General features: G+C 32.7%; 1 protein-coding gene and 1 long non-coding RNA gene across 3 annotated transcripts in view; one reads left to right on the top strand and one right to left on the bottom strand.

Annotated features, from left to right (window-relative positions):
- LOC144852533 (tubulin polyglutamylase TTLL5-like) overlaps positions 1-19,442 on the bottom strand; it is a 71,822-nt gene that overhangs the window by 52,156 nt on the left and 224 nt on the right. For both annotated transcript variants that reach the window (XM_078710404.1, XM_078710405.1), the window contains exons 2-14: positions 15,402-15,633; positions 14,836-14,945; positions 10,889-10,971; positions 10,463-10,569; positions 8,269-8,332; positions 7,479-7,545; positions 7,194-7,276; positions 6,535-6,604; positions 6,119-6,203; positions 5,438-5,539; positions 5,062-5,153; positions 4,370-4,477; positions 2,765-2,846 (exon numbers count right to left, since the gene is read on the bottom strand). In XM_078710404.1, coding sequence (XP_078566530.1) covers positions 2,765-2,846; positions 4,370-4,477; positions 5,062-5,153; positions 5,438-5,539; positions 6,119-6,203; positions 6,535-6,604; positions 7,194-7,276; positions 7,479-7,545; positions 8,269-8,332; positions 10,463-10,569; positions 10,889-10,971; positions 14,836-14,945; positions 15,402-15,622 — 1,274 coding nt within the window. In that variant the 5' untranslated portion in view covers positions 15,623-15,633. The remainder of the gene's footprint in view (positions 1-2,764; positions 2,847-4,369; positions 4,478-5,061; positions 5,154-5,437; positions 5,540-6,118; positions 6,204-6,534; positions 6,605-7,193; positions 7,277-7,478; positions 7,546-8,268; positions 8,333-10,462; positions 10,570-10,888; positions 10,972-14,835; positions 14,946-15,401; positions 15,634-19,442) is intronic.
- Positions 7,090-19,442, top strand: part of LOC144852571 (uncharacterized) — a 121,177-nt gene continuing 108,824 nt past the window's right edge. Inside the window, exon 1 of the long non-coding RNA XR_013614308.1 lies at positions 7,090-7,171. This is a non-coding gene — a long non-coding RNA (uncharacterized LOC144852571). The remainder of the gene's footprint in view (positions 7,172-19,442) is intronic.

Genomic DNA, 19,442 nt, shown 5'->3' with positions numbered 1-19,442 from the left:
CTTTTAGGACCCAAAAAAGTGTCCTCTTAATAGGGGTGTCACCTGAATAGGGGTTGGACGTACTGCAGTGTTACAACCATTAACTGTCCTCATTCTTTTAACATGAATGTTTTTAATAGGGATATCACATGAATAGGAGTGTACCAACACACTTTTAGGACCCAAAAAAGTGTCCTCTTAATAGGGGTGTCACCTGAATAGGGGTTGGACGTACTGCAGTGTTACAACCATTTACTGTCCCTCATTCATTTAACATGAATGTTTTTAATAGGGATATCACATGAATAGGAGTGTACCAACACACTTTTAGGACCCAAAAAAGTGTCCTCTTAATAGGGCTGTCCCCTGAATAGAGGTTGGTTGTAGTGTTACAACCATTAACTGTCCTCATTCTTTTAACATGAATGTTTTTAATAGGGATATCACATGAATAGGAGTGTACCAACACACTTTTAGGACCCAAAAAAGTGTCCTCTTAATAGGGGTGTCACCTGAATAGGGGTTGGACGTACTGCAGTGTTACAACCATTAACTGTCCTCATTCTTTTAACATGAATGTTTTTAATAGGGATATCACATGAATAGGAGTGTACCAACACACTTTTAGGACCCAAAAAAGTGTCCTCTTAATAGGGGTGTCACCTGAATAGGGGTTGGACGTACTGCAGTGTTACAACCATTTACTGTCCCTCATTCATTTAACATGAATGTTTTTAATAGGGATATCACATGAATAGGAGTGTACCAACACACTTTTAGGACCCAAAAAAGTGTCCTCTTAATAGGGGTGTCACCTGAATAGGGGTTGGACGTACTGCAGTGTTACAACCATTAACTGTCCTCATTCTTTTAACATGAATGTTTTTAATAGGGATATCACATGAATAGGAGTGTACCAACACACTTTTAGGACCCAAAAAAGTGTCCTCTTAATAGGGGTGTCACCTGAATAGGGGTTGGACGTACTGCAGTGTTACAACCATTTACTGTCCCTCATTCATTTAACAGGAATGTTTTTAATAGGGATATCACATGAATAGGAGTGTACCAACACACTTTTAGGACCCAAAAAAGTGTCCTCTTAATAGGGGTGTCACCTGAATAGGGGTTGGACGTACTGCAGTGTTACAACCATTTACTGTCCCTCATTCATTTAACAGGAATGTTTTTAATAGGGATATCACATGAATAGGAGTGTACCAACACACTTTTAGGACCCAAAAAAGTGTCCTCTTAATAGGGGTGTCACCTGAATAGGTGTTGGACGTACTGCAGTGTTACAACCATTAACTGTCCTCATTCTTTTAACAGGAATGTTTTTAATAGGGATATCCCATGAATAGCAGTGTCCCAACACACTTTTAGGACCCAACAAAGTTTCCTCTTAATAGGGCTGTCCCCTGAATAGGGATTGGTTGTAGTGTTACAACCATTAACTGTCCTCATTCTTTTAACAGGAATGTTTTTAATAGGGATATCCCATGAATAGCAGTGTCCCAACACACTTTTAGGACCCAACAAAGTTTCCTCTTAATAGGGCTGTCCCCTGAATAGGGATTGGTTGTAGTGTTACAACCATTTACTGCCCCTCATTCTTAACAGGAATGTTTTAATAGGGATATCCCTTTAAAGAAGTGTTCCAAAAGTCTACTAAAAAATATCAGGCAAAAACATTTTTTTCCTGTGCACACACCCTAATCAAATAAGACGTTCTACGCCCTAAGTCTTGGTGATGCATACATTCTTGTACAAAACACAACACATTATTTCAATACAACACTTATTCTATTGACAGTACATGTAACTGCCCCCAAGAAATGAACAAATTTGTTACTACGCCCTCTAATTCATCGTTCGTTGTATCGTTAACCGATTATATTATATTTTATTGACCAATTAACAAGTAATACAGTCTATCAATGATGCATGCTCAAACCAACATCTAAAAAATAGGTCATTCCTTAATGAAGATTTCAAAATCAATAAGTAATTCAGCGTTAACCTAATTAGTATTTTGGCTAATCAGTTATGAAAGGTCTAAATTATACTTTAATTGGTATGAACACTAAAGTATAATTCGTTTATAGCATTAATCAATTAATTAGTTTAATTGGCATGATTAGAAAATACAATTACAGTGTCAATAGCAACATGAACATATTAAAGGGACACCTTCTGGACCCAGAATGCCTGAAGCTCTGTCTACACTATTACATTTTATGTGAAAACAAAATGTGTTGTGCCCATGATATATGGACACGATGATGTCATGTCACTACCATATTTGGCCACATCACACTTTTTGATAGTTTGATAGTGTAGACAGAGCTTTAGTGTCTCCTTAGTATGGGTGGCCCCTGTATATTGGCCTTTAGTATTTAGACATATATTTCCCCTCATTTTGAAATGAGTGTCCCCTTATAGTTGTGGTGTACCCTCAATAGGAATATCCTAAAGAAGGGGTTCTGTATTTCAGACCATATTCACATAAATAAATAGTATGTTTGTAAAAACAAAATAACATACTGTAGAAAAAATTGGATAATATATATAATACAATCCATTCTATAAAAAATAATAAATCAAAATATCAAATAAAACCTGAACAAAAATTTAAAATCAAAATAATGTGTTATTTCTAGTTACATGAAAGTGTGTGCAGTAATGTTGTGTTATTTTTAGTAACATGATGTCATCAAAGTGTGTGCAGTAATGTTGTGTTATTTCTAGTTACATGATGTCATCAACTAACGTACAAACCTACCATGCAAGTGAGGGAGATAAGTTAACTTCTAATATCCAAGGCTTGAGATTTTCATCAACAAGAATATCAAAGCCATGCAGTTCTAAAAAAAGGATAATGAAGATTTATTTGTACAGGATATGTAATCAACATATTATGCTTAATAACCGCGGATTGATTATGTAATCTACACGTGTATTATTCCCAACTTTGCGCTATTAGCTTTGAGTGATATAGCTCAATGTGCAGTACAAGATATACAGCGTTAGGAAATCCGTTCTACCAATTACGGCCACTTACCGGTTTGTGTATTTTTACTTTTAAAGATTTGAAAAATAATATTAAAAATGTCATAATTCATATTTAATATTATTTGAAATATCATCAGCACAATACAGATAATTTTATATAGGCAACAGATAAAATAATTAGAGAAAATGTGATATCTGACAGATGAGCAAAGCAGGCAAACTTATTTTATTATTTATAAAGATGATGATGCCTTTGCAGGTTGTAAATTAAATGACAATAAACAAACAAAAGAAATGTATAAAAAAGCTGAAGTAATGAATAGTGACAGCCCACATGATTCTAGGTACTACTGTATATCTAGATTTCTAGCGTATCATAGGAATATTTGGTAATACAGCATCACATGTGTTTTACATGTATCATAGAATATAAACTAACCATAAACCTACAGTAACCTTACATGATTCAGGCACCACGTGTGATACACATAAGATGCTGTATTATCAGATATTCCATGATACTGGGCAAAATTATGTATGTATGGAGATACAGCATTGAGAATCGGGTAAACAGCAGTATCACTTTTTTGACAATATGATTTATCGTTTGTTTTATATTATCATATATAAAATTTAAGGTTTGTATTGTGATAGTATCTATTACTATATACGTTATTTTTTTTTTAAATTTCAAAATTAAAAAATATCAGCACATAATCGCCATAAGGTCAACAAACATGTCCACACATTTCTTTAATCCATAAGAGCTTAACGACGCGGCATCATGACCTATGAATGTCGTGAGAAAATCAATCATGGTGAGATGAGGCTCAATTGCAACCAATTAATAGCTTAGTGATCGTGGAAGATTATCTTGCATGGAAATACCAAGGTTTATTTAAACACCTTTTGGCAGAATTAGATTTGCTTGAATTGACCTCATTCCGAATGCCTGCTTTTTTCCCGTAGAAGCTTAGATATTTACTTTAATAATAAACCTCAATTTGTCAATTTACAGTATTTAAATTTACTAAACTAATAATTTTACAAACAAACCTAGATTCAAATGTTATCCCATTTATATGAAGATGAAAAAAATGCAGATGGCGTAAAAGATGATGCGGGAGACATGATAGCATAAAGTTAATTAATACAAATGGTACTAAACTATAAATTTTCAACAATTATATGTTTATTACGCATGCAAGGGCATTGAGACATGCTTTTGCATTTGAGGTTCAACTGAAAACCAATGACACATTGGTCAAAGGTTGTAGGTCGTAGGTTATCGAAAGCTCCTTATACCTAGAGAAGATGCATGATGCTAACAATGGTACTGATAAAATTTCTTTGAAAGACGAATGACGTTACGTACCAAAGCAGTTTCCTCGATACGGCATAAACATCTTACACGCCGTTGCGACTGGAAGCTCTGCACATATAATACACTTGGCAATCACCTCCTCAATTCTTGCTAATAGACCTATATATAAGGCAGACACAACAATCAAAGACTGTGTTTGTTTGGGCAAGAACGTTTAAGCTATTTTCACAATGCGCCTGGATTCGGTCCGGCGCCCTGAGGAAAATATCGTGAGCGTTGAGCGTGCTTTCACACAAATTTGGTTATCCATTGTCAAGCGAGGTCATTCAAGCTCAATGTTGATTGGTCAAAAGAAAAAAAAATTGTAAGACAATTTAAGCAAACAAATGGCTTCTTGATCCATCGCCACCACCTGAATTTGGAGTCCGAATCAGATACGGATTTAAATCGTACAGATTTGGTAATCATATACTTTCACACTGAACACATTTTGTACAATATTTTTCTCAGGGCGCTGGACCGAATCAGGCAATGATGTGAAAGTAGTTTTACCTTCATTGCTTGATTATTTAGATGGAAAGTTTTTCAGTACTCAATTTGAGTAGGGGATTATTCCCCAAGCATGCTGATTACTGGCTTATAATCATGCTGTGAATATCTCAGTGTTGAATGGACACTGTCACATCATAAATATACTAATCAATTTACTTCAATCTTTTGATTCTATTTTCCAATAACACTACCTCTAACATCCCTGCCTTGCTTTTTTAAATACCGAAACAGCGCCCCCAAACTCCACTTATTGCCATAGTCTTCAATATCAGGATCATTGCACCTAATAATACAAATAAGTTAATTTAAAAATAAAGTTATTTACTTTATTTTCACACCACCCAACATTAAATGACTCGCCAAATACAGGATGGTGAACCTATATTTTCTATAAAAAGTCTCCCATGAGGCTTTGGTAGAACCATTGTATTGGCCATCGAAAAAGAACTTGAATCTTAGATTGGATATTCACTACCAAATACTTTTATGAAATAGTATTAAAGTAGTTAATTTAGAAGCTATCACAACACAAATTGACTTGTAAGCATGTGCAGATATTAAACTTACTTAACGTAATCGTTACTCTTCTTATTGACACTATAATTTGTGAGATGCATCATTGTATTACGGATGGTCTTGTTACTGTGTTCGTACTGGACGGTTGCAAATCTGCAAAAAGAACAAAAACAAACCCTCCATAAATGTGAAGCCGCTTTCACATCGCGCCTGGATAAGGTCTGATGTCCTGAGAAAAATATCGTGGAAAATGGGTTCAGTGGTAAATCATAGGATCATTCACACTAAATTCGTACAATTTTTCACATGGTGTCGGACCAAATCCGGACGTGATGTGAAAGTATCTTAATCAAATGCATTGTAAGGAGTAGGACAAGATTTGGTTTCTTTATTTAAAGCATTGACTGTATTCTTAATAATTTTTTAAAATTAGGAGCATTCAAAAGTCTTCATTTTGTTAAATTTAAAAGCAAGCCACAGTATTTTTTACATAGTACTGTACAATTAGTAAGTAAATTCATGTTTGCTGCCATCTATAGCTGATATTATTTCCAATTATAATATTAATGAGTGCATTTTTATGTGGGTGTAGTACAGTAATCACAAATTTTCTTTTCAACATTAGTTTGATGTGAAATTATAAAACAAATTATTTATGTAATGTGTAAAAATTGAAAAAATCAATATAATTTACAAAACAAAAAGATCATGATAAAAAGGAATAAAGATTACCTTGCTAAACCTTCTTCATAGAGATAAAGTCGAAGAGGGTCATAAGATGTTATTGCTACATACAGACGAAGATCAAATTTAAAACCTAAATGAAAAATAAAAAAAGGTCAAAAGTCACCAAACATTGCTACAGTTAATGATAGTGGATACATAAAACAAGATTAGGGCGAAGACCATGAAATGTTCCATGATGGGTCTTTGAATATTTCGCTTGCTACCAAAGGGATTCTATAATCAAATAAGGAAACACTGCTATATAGTAAATACAAGGTTTATACCAATGCTTATGCCTGACAAGGGTGGGGCCATGAAATGGCCTTTGACCTTGATGGGTCTGTGATCATTTTAGCTGTTACCAAAGGGTTCCATCAAACAAGGGGAACACTGCTAGATAAAGTGCTTATATCAATGCTTACCATCAATAAGAAGAGGATTCTTAAGATATCTAGATACAACAAGGTTTTCATCAAGAGGTAGATGTTGAGGCTGAAAAGAGAAAATTTAAAAAATCTACGTAAATAGGGAATATTTTGAACCAGCAAAACATATCATATACATGCCTAAAACCACTAGGGATTGCAGATGGCAATGGCAGTCTATACTATATTTGTCACGGAACTTGGCTACCAATACCAGAAAAATGGGTTCAAATAATGTTCAATTCTCGATTATTACTGAAAAAACAATTTGACACCCAAACATTTGTTACAAGACATTATGTGTAGATAGATCTTGTGTTTAGGTATGTGTTTAAAATTGTGAATGTTATTTAATTGTATATGAGGCGCTCATATTCTAATACTGTTTCCTGGTATCTTTAGAGCCCCAATTTTATCATTTTTATTATAACACCCATAATAATTTATAATATACATTTTCAGTACTGGTTTTTTGTTGTAGGTATATCAAAGTGATTTCTCCAAAATAACTCTGTCTACACCATCAAACTAGTTTGACAAAAAAAGTGTGATGTGCCCAAATATGGTAGTGATATGACATCATCATGTCCATATATGGGCACATCACACTTTTTTGTCAAACTAGTTTGATAGTGTAGACAGAGCTTAATACTTACATGATTTAACAAAAATATACCTCTTCCCCGAGAGGAAGCGACTGGTTTCACTATCCACGTCCCTTTGTCTTTATTGTGGGCAACTGAAATACAAAAGTATTCAAAAACTTATCATCCTAGAACTGAAACACAGAAGTGAAACTAAAAAATAAGTCAATTTTTTATAAAAAAAGAAAGGACAAAGTACTACAAAGGATAATAGTAGACAAGAATATGTTCAAAATTGGTAAACTAATCTATAAAAGTTAGATTGTTCAAAAATACATCATAAACGAGCTGTTGTACCTGTAAAGTCATCGAATTCTGATGGTGTTATAAACGTCTGTGGTAAGAAGTCAAAATGCTTTGTTCCCTGAAAGAAAAAAAATGTAAAAAATACATATATTTTTAATTTTTTTTATTTCATACGCATCCAACAGCGAACACAAACTCGCCAATTTCAAAATGGAGACTATTTTATAATTTATTGTGCTTATAAATTAAGTCTCATTTAAGGCTTCGGGAGTAGAGTTGTGAGTTACAACCCTGGCACTAGGTCAAGATGAACCTGGACCTTGTGATTGCAAGGCAAGAACATCAACCACCAAGCTACAGCTCCACTACTTTTATAAATATATTATTAGCAAGATAAAAAACATTTTAAGCTTGATTTTATTAAAATTGAACTTATCATTTTTCACTTATTAAATTCCATTATCTTGACAAGGCAACTCTTTAAAAGTGCAATATGGCAATCAGCCTATTCCTAATAAACATATTTTTAAATATGTTATTCATGAATTGTGGTGCTATATTCAATCACATATTATAGACAATTACACTCATTGCATGTGGTATGTTGCCATTTGAATTTTACATATCAAGATAAATACATTATTTTACTTTAGGTTACATTGAATATAAAATTTGCATATAATTTAATTTTAAAGCTCTGTCTACACTATTTCACTATCAAACTCAAAAAAGTATGATCTGCCCAAATATGGTAGTGATATGACGTCACCATATCCATATATGGGTACACCACATTTTTGGTCACATTTGAAATTTGATAGTGTACAGCTTTAGTGCGTACCTTTGCGTGCTGCATGCGTTGGAAATTCTTATACAAACGATCCTTACGTGTTATCTCATAAGACCTGAAATGAATAAAAAAAATTGAGTTATGAAAGATAAAAGGAACACTACTTACAAGGTAAAAATTGTTGGGATGCATTTATTACAGTCACTGCAATAAACTCATAAAGAAATAAGTCTCCATGGTATGATATACCCCTAAAAAACCGGTTTAAAGGGATAAAATTTAGTTACTGCAGTAGATTCAGTTCGTTCAATGTTTTCTCATATTAAAATGAAAAAAAAAATGGTCAAATTCAACCAAAAACCCACTGGCTGGCAGTAAATTTTTGAATATTTTTCGCTTTAAATTACAGTTTTTTCAGGTAAATACATTTTTTTCGATTACATTTTTGTAACTATTATGTGATATTAAAATGGCATTCAACAAAAAAAATGTAAACATTATTTTTCAGGGGCACATATCTTTAAACATTTAATAGAAAAAAAACAACAGAAACACTACCAAATGAAAAAGAATAAGATTTAGTATTATTATTCAGTATTATCAATATCTATTTTTGACTGTTCAACCTATATAATAAATATGTACGAATAAATCTATTTATCTAAAACTATTTAGTAGTTACTATTACATCTTGGATTGCTAATGTAATGTAATGTAATGTATATTTACTCTTTTATGTGTTATAAATACAGAATTCTATTCCACAGTATAAAAATGTATAAACTATGAACCATGATAAATTATATAAAACAATACATATCCTCATGAATATTTAATAACATTACAAATTGATTTGGCTCGAGGTCATGTCTGTCAGTGCAAACACACATCTGGAATGCATAGCGTGACGGTAATCTTGTCTCGCGCATCGCTACTTCAATTGATCTTGCTTGCTTGTCTTCTTCGTTTTAGAAAGCTAATTTCAAATGTGTATCGTATACTATGCGAGTTATACTGTGTATATCAACTCTAAGACTATAATATATATTTTTTAAATAAAGCTCAAATATATAACGCATGAAAACCAGAAAGAGCTACTGTAAATAGCTAAATTTATTGATATATATATGTATATGTGTGTAATATGAATTTAAACAGCATAGTGTATTAATTAAACAATACTATGGGAAACAGTGAGACAATGGGGAAACTGTGATACTATGGGAAACAGTGGCTGGTTAAAAACAAATTGAAAAATTGAAAACAGTAGCGGTGTAATTGTTAACATTTTACGAGACCTACATTTGCAAGTATTGTATTGCAAACACTTGTTTTAATTTCCGAAAACACAGAAAACAACATTAAACAATCGTAAGATGCGAAATTATAATGTTGATAATAGCCAGAGTTTACGTAATGGAAAAATACAGTACTAGAATAACATTGCAACTACTTTTGAACACTGGCCAAATCTTAGCCTATCAATAAGCTTCCTATACCAATAGGTTGCTATTTTGTCCAGGGACCTACACTGTCCTGGCACTATTCTATCTAGGCTGAGCTTCAAGGATAAATGGATCACCCCACCCAGTTTCTACTTCAAGTTGGATGTAAAAGCAATCATAAAAACATATCAGAAAGACTATCTTTAGCCAGGCAGAGTCATACTGCATCCTAGGTAATAGACATACCGTAGTCCCTCTTACTTGAATTGAAAATTCTTCAAAGCGATTCAGAAGTTCATGGTATAAAGAAATAGTGTATCTCTGTACATACTTTGGTCGGGAACAGTCGATAGGGACCACGGAAGATCAGGCCTAGTTTTTAAGGCTTAAATTTTTAGACGTGGAACTTGGAAGATAAATTAGAGGGTTAGGTTCAGTTTATTTACGGGTTATAGGCCTACATTATTTTTTAAATATAAGTAATTAAGTAATATTTTAGATATACCTTATCTTTTTACCTTAATATTGTGTTTATTGCCCGGCTTGATAAGGTGGCTATAACATAAAGTTATCTCTTTTAATAGCCTCATTCCATACAACTATTGTTCTATTCTTTCATACTTGATGTAACAGTATGTATTTTTGTTTTTTGTTGTATGGAAAATAAATTCATTATTACAGTTATGGTTACTCCTAAGTTCGTTATTAATGGGTCTGATCATCCTGGTCCCAATCGTCTTGATACGGTGGGTCAACTACTTGTCTGGTCACCTTTAAAGCAACAACAAGCTCATTCTTACCTGGGAAAGTGGTTGACCTTTTGAAATTCAGTTAAACTTCTTAATGTGTACGGTTTTACATGAGATCCTATCCACATCAGATTGAAGTCAGAACTATTCGGATGAACCTGTCAATAAAAATAATAGTACCAAATAAAATTCCGATTCCGATTCCGAGAAGACTAAAGTTACATGTTACCTAAAAGAACACATCCACTGTATTGCCATATGGGTATTGAATTCACTGTATCGTAACATGGATATTTTTTTTAAAGAACACATCCACTCTATCGTCATGTTTGTATTAAATATTTATTTTTAAAAACACATCCACTGTATTATAGGGTATTGGAATAATATTTAATACTTTGAAGAACACATCCAGCAGGTCATTATGTCGGTATTTTAAGAGAACTTAAAAGAGAGACAAGAAAGCTAAACACAGACCTCATGGAAGCCATGCTTGTGTAGAACCTGCCTTATCACTTTGCACTCAGTTTTAACCATTTTGTACGCCAAGTGAAATTTTTCTAAAAGATAGAAACAAAATATAATCATAACATCATAAATACATTTTTTTATTTAAACAATATTTAAAAATAGATTTGGTGATATCTCAGAGTCAACAAAAATAAATCTTTAATATCATTCATTAGTGGAAGACCTATTAAATAACTTTAAAAGAAATTGGTTATTACTCCAAATAAATTAATTACTAAATGAATTGTTTTTACCTATTGTCCCATTTCTATTTGATATGTCTCTATAGTAATTGGAAAAACAGTCATTTTTAATGTCACCATTATTAAATTAATCAATTAATTTTGCAAAATGCCAATATTATCATATCTTCAAAACATTCCTATGTTAACATAACATAAATGTTGTGATAGAAGTAGCATTTCAATAGGCTATTTTAATGAATAGGAAATATGCAGCCATCAACACCAGTAAAGTGGTTTGTCTAACCAAATTACAGCTAATTTCCTATCAACTGACAAGTTGAGTTCAATTGATTAAAAGAGACCATTGCTAGGCACATGCTTTACAGTGTTCACAACCGGCATATAGCTCTGAAGCTACCGGTAAATAATAGATCTACCAATTTGAAGTAAATGACCATTATTATTTATTCTTTATGCTGGGTAGCTTCTTTAGTCTAAGACTGTTCTCCCAGAGGGCCCAGTGTATATATATATATGATGAGTTTGTGACAGTGGCTGTGTGTGAACTAGTACACCAGGGTAACCCCCTACATGTCTCCAAAGATGTACTAGGTTGTTTAAAGTGCACATGCGCTAGATGTGTACACTGGACCTACGGTTTATAGTCTTTATCGAGAAGACTCATTCTACCACCAGAACCATGGGGTGAGTGAGCCTCAAAGCATTGCCGATGCACCATTATGGCTACGTATTACGGTAATACACTGTCTTAACCGCTTGGCCACAATACAATTTTTTGTATAATAATTAAAGCTGGAACATTTAAGTTCAGTCCAACGCCCACAAAACTAGAATTTTCTGAATTTTCAAATCTCAATCGAGGACCCCAGAATATTGGCAAGGAAACAACACTAATTCAGTTTATTTTGTCACATAAAACAATATGACATTACTTCTTGATACAAATATTAATAAAACTATCAAAAGTGACATTACAATTAGAAAACATTATATAATATTTGTGTCAATAAAAATGTAGCTGGTATAGACGAATGCATTTAATTGGCAATCATTATTTTGTTGTTTTTTTTTTAAATTCTTGATAGGTTTTGGCTTTCAGGACTATGGATATTAACAGGGTGCAACCAGTTCATAATGACACAATTCATCATATGCAACAAAAGTCAACAACAATTATAGGAGGGTGCCAAAATGTAGGGTGTGCCAATCTACACTACACTATAGAGATTTCAGGTGGAAATAAACTTAGGTGGATATTACTTTAGTACACCACAACTAAATCCACATTCATTTTTAAATAGTTTCAGCTCTGTCTAAACTAGTTTGATGTACCCAAATATGGTAGTGATAATAATGCCCAGTATATGGTAGTGATATGACATCATCATGTCCATATATGGTCACAATAATCACATTTTTTTGTCACATAAACTTTGAAAGTGTAGACACAGATAGAAAATAAATAGACTTTCAAATAAAAATCTAAATGGGTGCTAGTAGAAACTAAATGTTTGGTAAAAACTCTCATTCTTGTTCTCGGAGAGAAATGACTATCTTTTAGGAAAACTCTAGTTCTATATTACAATTAGTGCAAAAACAAGATGGTATCAATAAAGTCCTTATAACTTTAGAGTAAATTTGATTTAATCACATACTTCACTAAATAAAATCCCAGGTACTAAATTGTTTTTAACCTGTTAAAGGAGTCGTAACGCATATCAATGTGTTTCATATTATTAATAATTTTCTACAAATTAATTAAATTTCCTATTATTTTTGTGATATTTATAAAAACCATGTCTCCAATCAATTTACAATCAATAGTGTCAAATGTCATTCATTTGTACATTATAAATTTAAATTGGCCATCATAACAATATAATTCATATTTCTATTAATATCAGATTTTAAAAGGGATTAAATCTGTACTGTCAATACAATAGAATGAAAGAAGACATTTCAACATTAAACAATAGTAGTGGAACTGTAGCTTGGTGGTTAATAAGCTTGCCTTCCATTCCCAGTATCCAGGGTTCAATCCTGACACCTGTGGCAGGGTTGTAACTCACAACTCTTTCAACTCCACTCCCTTAGACTTATAAGCATGATAAATTATAAAATAGTTTATCCATCCTGTAATGGCTAGTTGCTCGATGTTGGATGCAAGGGTAGAAAGATAAAGGGTCCACTTAACAGGGATTTAAAACATATATTTCCACTTTCTCACCACACTGGGAAAATGTTCCCATAATAGGGATGTTGTAGAAGAGTGGTTCTTAATACAAACATATTTTTGTTTAAATCTTATAATAAAAATAGATCATTCTCGGGAAGCTACAGTAGGTATCTGGTTTTAGGAGAGTTACTGCAGAGTTCACGACCACATTTAAACTCCCATGTTTTTTTTTTTTTTCGAAGAAGAATGAGAATTGTGAAATAATTAAGTACAAAAGCTGTGTTTTATAATATTTTATTGGAAATTTAAACCTGGAATATCTAAAACTCCCTCTCTGGATGGCCAAAGAGAACATGTGTTAATTAGGTGGTGGAAAAATCCCAGTATTTCATATGACTCATGCTAGTTGCTAACACCCAATCAGTTAGCAATGCTAATGATCCAGATGCGATTTGACCGGATTAATTCAGGTTTCTATTATAGACAAAACTGAAACAATAGTTTTCGTTTTTTTTCATATTTTTCTTTTTATGCATCATATGTTATATTTCGCATTGTTTTCATATTCCTTATTTAGCATCATATTTTTACTGCCTAACTATTTATACTCCGTTTATTTCTGGGAGCCAACAAAACTGAAACAATAGGATGTTTTCTATACTTTCATATTTTTCTTTTTATTTAGTATCATAAGTTATCTTTCATACTGTTTTTTATATTCCTTTTTTAGTATCATGTTATTATTTACTGCCCAAAAATTTATATTCTGTTTATTTCTGGGAGCCAACAAAATTGAAATAATAGTATGTTTTCTTTATTTTCATATTTTTCTTTTTATATAGAATTATACAGTATATTATCTTTTACTGCACAACTATTTATTTTCCGTTCATTTCTGAGAGCCAACCAAACTGAAACAATACCTGTATGTTTTCTTTTTTTTTCATATTTCTCATCATACTTTTTATTTTCATATGTTATCTTTTATTGCTCAACTATAAATTTTAATTCTGTTTACTTCCGGAAGCATAGGCCTAAACTTATTTAGGCTTTCTTCCACAGATACTATGTTTTAATTGTTGTTTTTGGCAATAAGTGAAATGGAATTGATATTCTCTGTTTACTTCTGAGCCTTCAAGTTTTCATAACTTATTTAGGCCTTCCATACATACTATGTTTTAATTCTTGTTTTGGCGCTTACTAACTGGAATGCCAGCCTCAAAAACTAAAATATAGGATACAAGGTAAACTATGGCAATAATTATTTGAAGTTGCAGTATGTAATATTTTCATTCATTAAAAAAAAGAACAATGTTGTACTAATATGAATAGATGATCTAAACATTATTAAAGTTGACAAGTGAGCAACCAAGCAATAGCCATGTAATGGAAAATATGTGTTTTTGTTAAGAATTCATTGTGTACTGCTCTATAGTTAATTACGCTGATAGGAACAACTATGGCACAGTTTAACTTGCTAATAACGAGCTTTATTAATGACACTAGACAATAACAATTAAACAAAGAAGTACCTCCTGTAGTGTACAGTTTCTTGACCTTGGTTAGGAGACACTCTGCTCTGAATAGAACCACTGGAGTCTTCTTACCATGGCCGCACCAAACAATGTTTTTCATGTCCGACCTGCGGTAAGAAAAAAACAAATCAGAACATTCTCTTAAACCGCACAACCGACACTTTGGGGGCTGGGGACCACGCTGAATTACTGCTTGTGAAAATACATTTAAAAATAAAATGAATATATCGATCATATTATGTTATTAATAGTTTGTGCTCCCAACCATTTAAAATTAAATCCAACGAAAAAAAATACATTTCCCAAAAATTCAATGCGCTCAGGGAGGTATGGGAATCAAAGGATTAATCAAATAACAGTTATTTTGCATCTAAACGTTAAACAGCGATAACCGGTTAAAGGCCCAACTGATTGGGTTTTTTAAAAATTAGATTTTCAGGCTACCATATTACCCAGTTATTTGAAATTTGTCCGTTTTCTAATGCCAATTTGGGGGTAATTTGTTCACACAAAATTAGCAAAGACTCCAAGAAACTTAATCACTATTACTGTAAATAACTTACATTGAGTCGTCCTTTTCAGTTTCGCTATTCTCGGATTCATCTGAACCACTGTCATCCTGATTGGTTGCTTTTAATGTGTCATCATTATCATCGTCGTCATCATCATCGTCACTGCTTGAATAGACGGAGGATGACTGACTGTCGCTGTCATCATCTTTGACACTGTCTTGACCCGACGTAGCATCCGAGTCGTATTCCGATGAGGATTCGTTTGACGCCATGCTAACTACTCCTATAGAATATAACAGAGAAAATGTAATATATCTGGTTCCATTACTGATTCAGTTATAAGCCCATACTCCTAAAACAAGTCAGTGGGCTTATAATGTACGGCTCAGGGTTTATGGACCACAACACTCTTTACCTGCTTAGCCACTATCCGAATTTAATATTGTTAGTTATTATTTATTTATACTAGGTGACCTCTTCAGTCAAAAACTGGTCTCCCAGTTATGATCAGTGGCTGTGATATACTAGTACACGCGGATAACCCCCCTACTCGTCTCGAAAGATGTACTAGGTTCTTTAAAGTGCACATTAGCTACTAGGGGTGTACACTAGACCTACGGTTTATAGTCCTCATCCGAGAAAACTTGTTCTACCACCAGAACCATGGAGAAAGTAAGCCTCGAACCCTTGCTGATGTTATGGCTACGTAATTACAGTTCGACTGTCTTAACCGCTCGGGCACTCACTCTGAGTAACACAAGTTAAGTATACACAGACATTTATGAACAAATACAACTTGGTTTCAAACTGCAGATACTAAAATTAATACAGAGATATTATAAATATAGATTTTAAACCGAAGAAAAAATCGGTGTACCGATACAAAAAAGCATTAACGAGGTTATTACAGTTGGGTTAGTAAGACGGTACAACATATCAAAGAGGATGATAAGGGTTCGTTATTAAAGTTTCTGGTTTTTGGGATAGGACAAATATAATAATAATCGCACATTTATAACGAGCTCTTTACCGGAGTATCACAGCGCAACATGAAAAGAATAACTATTAAAGGTGAGTTTTCAGGAGAGATTTGAATTGAAAAGGGAATGGAGTGTAACGGATGGAACGAGGAAGTTGGTTCCAGATTTCTGGTGCCAAAGTGGGCATGGATTTACCCTATGCAAGATTTTGGGTATTAAAATATTCAAGACTTCCATCATAGGCATAATAATATTATATTTTAAACTAAAGAAATATAACAAAAATGTTTTCATTCTGGGTTGGAAGGGAAGGATTAAAAGGATTTAAAATTGTTTAGCTTTTACAATAATATAAAATATTTAAAATTGTTTACTTTCTCACTTTTTTTGATGAATGTTGAATAAAATAATAAGTAATAATTTTATTTATAGCTAACATAGTATAGATGCTGCTTAAATTTTTCATTAAAACATATAATTATGTAGTGTATAGTGAATATTTTGACATTTTTACCTACACATCTAATGTGTTCATTCAAACGACGTGCAAATCACACCGAGGTCAACCAGCACGATTTTCATAACACTCGTACAAAATTAAGCAAGAACAGAGATATCAATTTTTTTTATTGGTAATATTAATATCCATATCATGTCTGTTCATTGAGGCGTGACTGAACAGAACAGCAATGAAGAAGGCATTGAATATTTAAGAAGCATTCAGAAATATTAAATTTAATATTGTTAGAAATTAATAGTGGGGTATTTAAAAGAATGAATCATAAACAAAAATGATGACTATAGGAAAATTAATAAATCACCTTTGTGGAGGGTCTGAAACTATTACACTGCTCAGTCAGAGAGGATTTTTATTCATAAAAAAATAATATGCACTAACTATACCTCGTATACTGCACAAGATCTATAGTTAATTCTGATAATTAAATTACATTCCACTTCACTTCTTCAATAACATATTTTTACTTGAATACCTTCACATCTCTTTATCTACTCATAACAACAATATATTACGGTTAGACTAGGTTCTAGCCAGTAATTAGTAAAGATAGATATTTTGGCACATATGGCATTTCATACGTATAATATAATAATCACAATTACTTATGTATTTTGAGACAAAAATTGAAACGTTGACTGGTGGAGTAACATAAAAAAGACACTAACTACAGACTTGGGGCAAGTCTATATTAATTATGGTATAAATAGGAAATACTAAAATTGGGATTAAAAAAGCAATACAGTACATATACGCTTTATTTATAGAGAAAGTTAAATGCTTTTACAGTACAAAATATTATTGTTAGTTAAAAAATGACCGACACAATCTTACATCTTAAAGCATGCGAAATAAAATGTTATAAATGAACTCTGAACTTTGACACTAGACACTGCATTCTTACGTTTTGCTTGATCTTGTACTGCGTGTAGTCCATTAACAACCAGATCGAAAAACTGAGTCTTAAAAAGAAAGTTCTCCATCACCTGTAGTTTTCTATTTAAATACACTGTGTATAATGATAGCGAATGGAGTGTAGCAGTTTCTGCTTAGGTGTTTGTACGTGTGTCAGTTTATACAGAGGTAATGAGAATACCCAAGATAGAAACATGACCAATCAATATGATCACTCACTACACTACTACATACACACAATCATTATTATAGGTTTCTGAGATATGAACAGTGTTCTTTTGGGAAATGCGGCATCTTTAAACCTTGAAAAGCATTATGCTAAATTAAGGACGCAGCGTACACTTTTTAAATTATATGATTTGATATTCAGCATCGATTTTGTTGATTGAGCCAACAAATAAAAGAGCACATGTAAAATAAAATTTAATAATTATTCAAGGTTGAGATTATGATAAAATTAAACTGTATTGTTGCAAAGAGCATTATTATTTATTCTTTAATCTTTAAAAAAATGCTTTTATCCAACTTTTGATAAATTATGTACCATACAGTATTTCAAACGGAATGATTTAACCAATAAATATTTCATAAATTTATACCATTTTCAGATTGTAGGGTTTCCGCAATTCAAGCAAATGACTTACATGGTTGAATGACTTTTTTTCCCATTTCGATACCGCTTTGTGTAATTGATTGTGGGATAATCATTTGTTACATTATATTTTTCTAACAATTGCAAAAACATATAGAGTATAGTAAATATATAAATGAATAAAAATTATAGTTTAAAGTTAGTTTATTTGGTGTCAAGGATATTTTTATCTCTGTGGCTAGTAATAGTATACGGTACCATATCTTTTTCTATGCCTGCTTAAGGTAAAGATTGAGAGGATCATGGCCTCCCGACCTGTTCTGTCTCAGGCCTACGGTGTTCCAAACCTAAAACAAAACATCCCTCTAGGCAATGGTGAGAAAAAGATGATGGTGAGTAAAAGAAAAAAATAAGAGAAATAAAAAAATGATCTACTGTATAGCGCTACAAAGTTTAGTTACGCAACTGCCTTGCAGAATACAATTGGCATAATTTATTTGATTTAAATCTATTCTTACATAGGAGGCCCTCTATAATTACGGTAAAATCGATTTAGTTGCCAGAAGTATGGATATGGTATCGTATCTCTCTAGTGGTGGAAACAACATATTTTTATTTTAACCATTCGCAAATTATTAGACTAATTTTAATTATTATAAATCGGCAGTCAACCTGGGCATATCCCCAATGCCTTGTTTGTTTATCAGCAAGGTAATACTTTTACCTATCGAACAGAGAACCATGCAACATGGCTCGTAAATAAAACTACATCATGCCGCCTCCCTAGTAATAGTATGAACGGTGGCCATCAGCCATGTCTTATCAAAATAAAAAATATAATTAAGAAGAAATAAATGTAGGCCTACGCTCTAGGCCTAGCTAGCTAGGTCTAGCCTACTTATATTTAATAAATTAAATGCCCATAAACCTGGCCCCTTAATGCATTACTTTCTAGGCTTGTTTTAGTTCACTACTAACACTTGACCCCAGAGTCTTACTAGCCAAGTCATTCAGTAAGCCTAGGCCTAGTCCTAAGCCTTCTTGAGTCAATTTAAATGTAATCATCCAGGGCCCGGTCTTCTCCCATT

Source organism: Antedon bifida, chromosome 9, assembly GCF_963402885.1.
Source record: "Antedon bifida chromosome 9, ecAntBifi1.1, whole genome shotgun sequence".
Lineage (NCBI taxonomy): Eukaryota > Metazoa > Echinodermata > Crinoidea > Comatulida > Antedonidae > Antedon > Antedon bifida.
The sequence above is the reverse complement of the archived record's forward strand: the minus strand, read 5'-3'. Positions and strand labels throughout refer to the sequence as shown.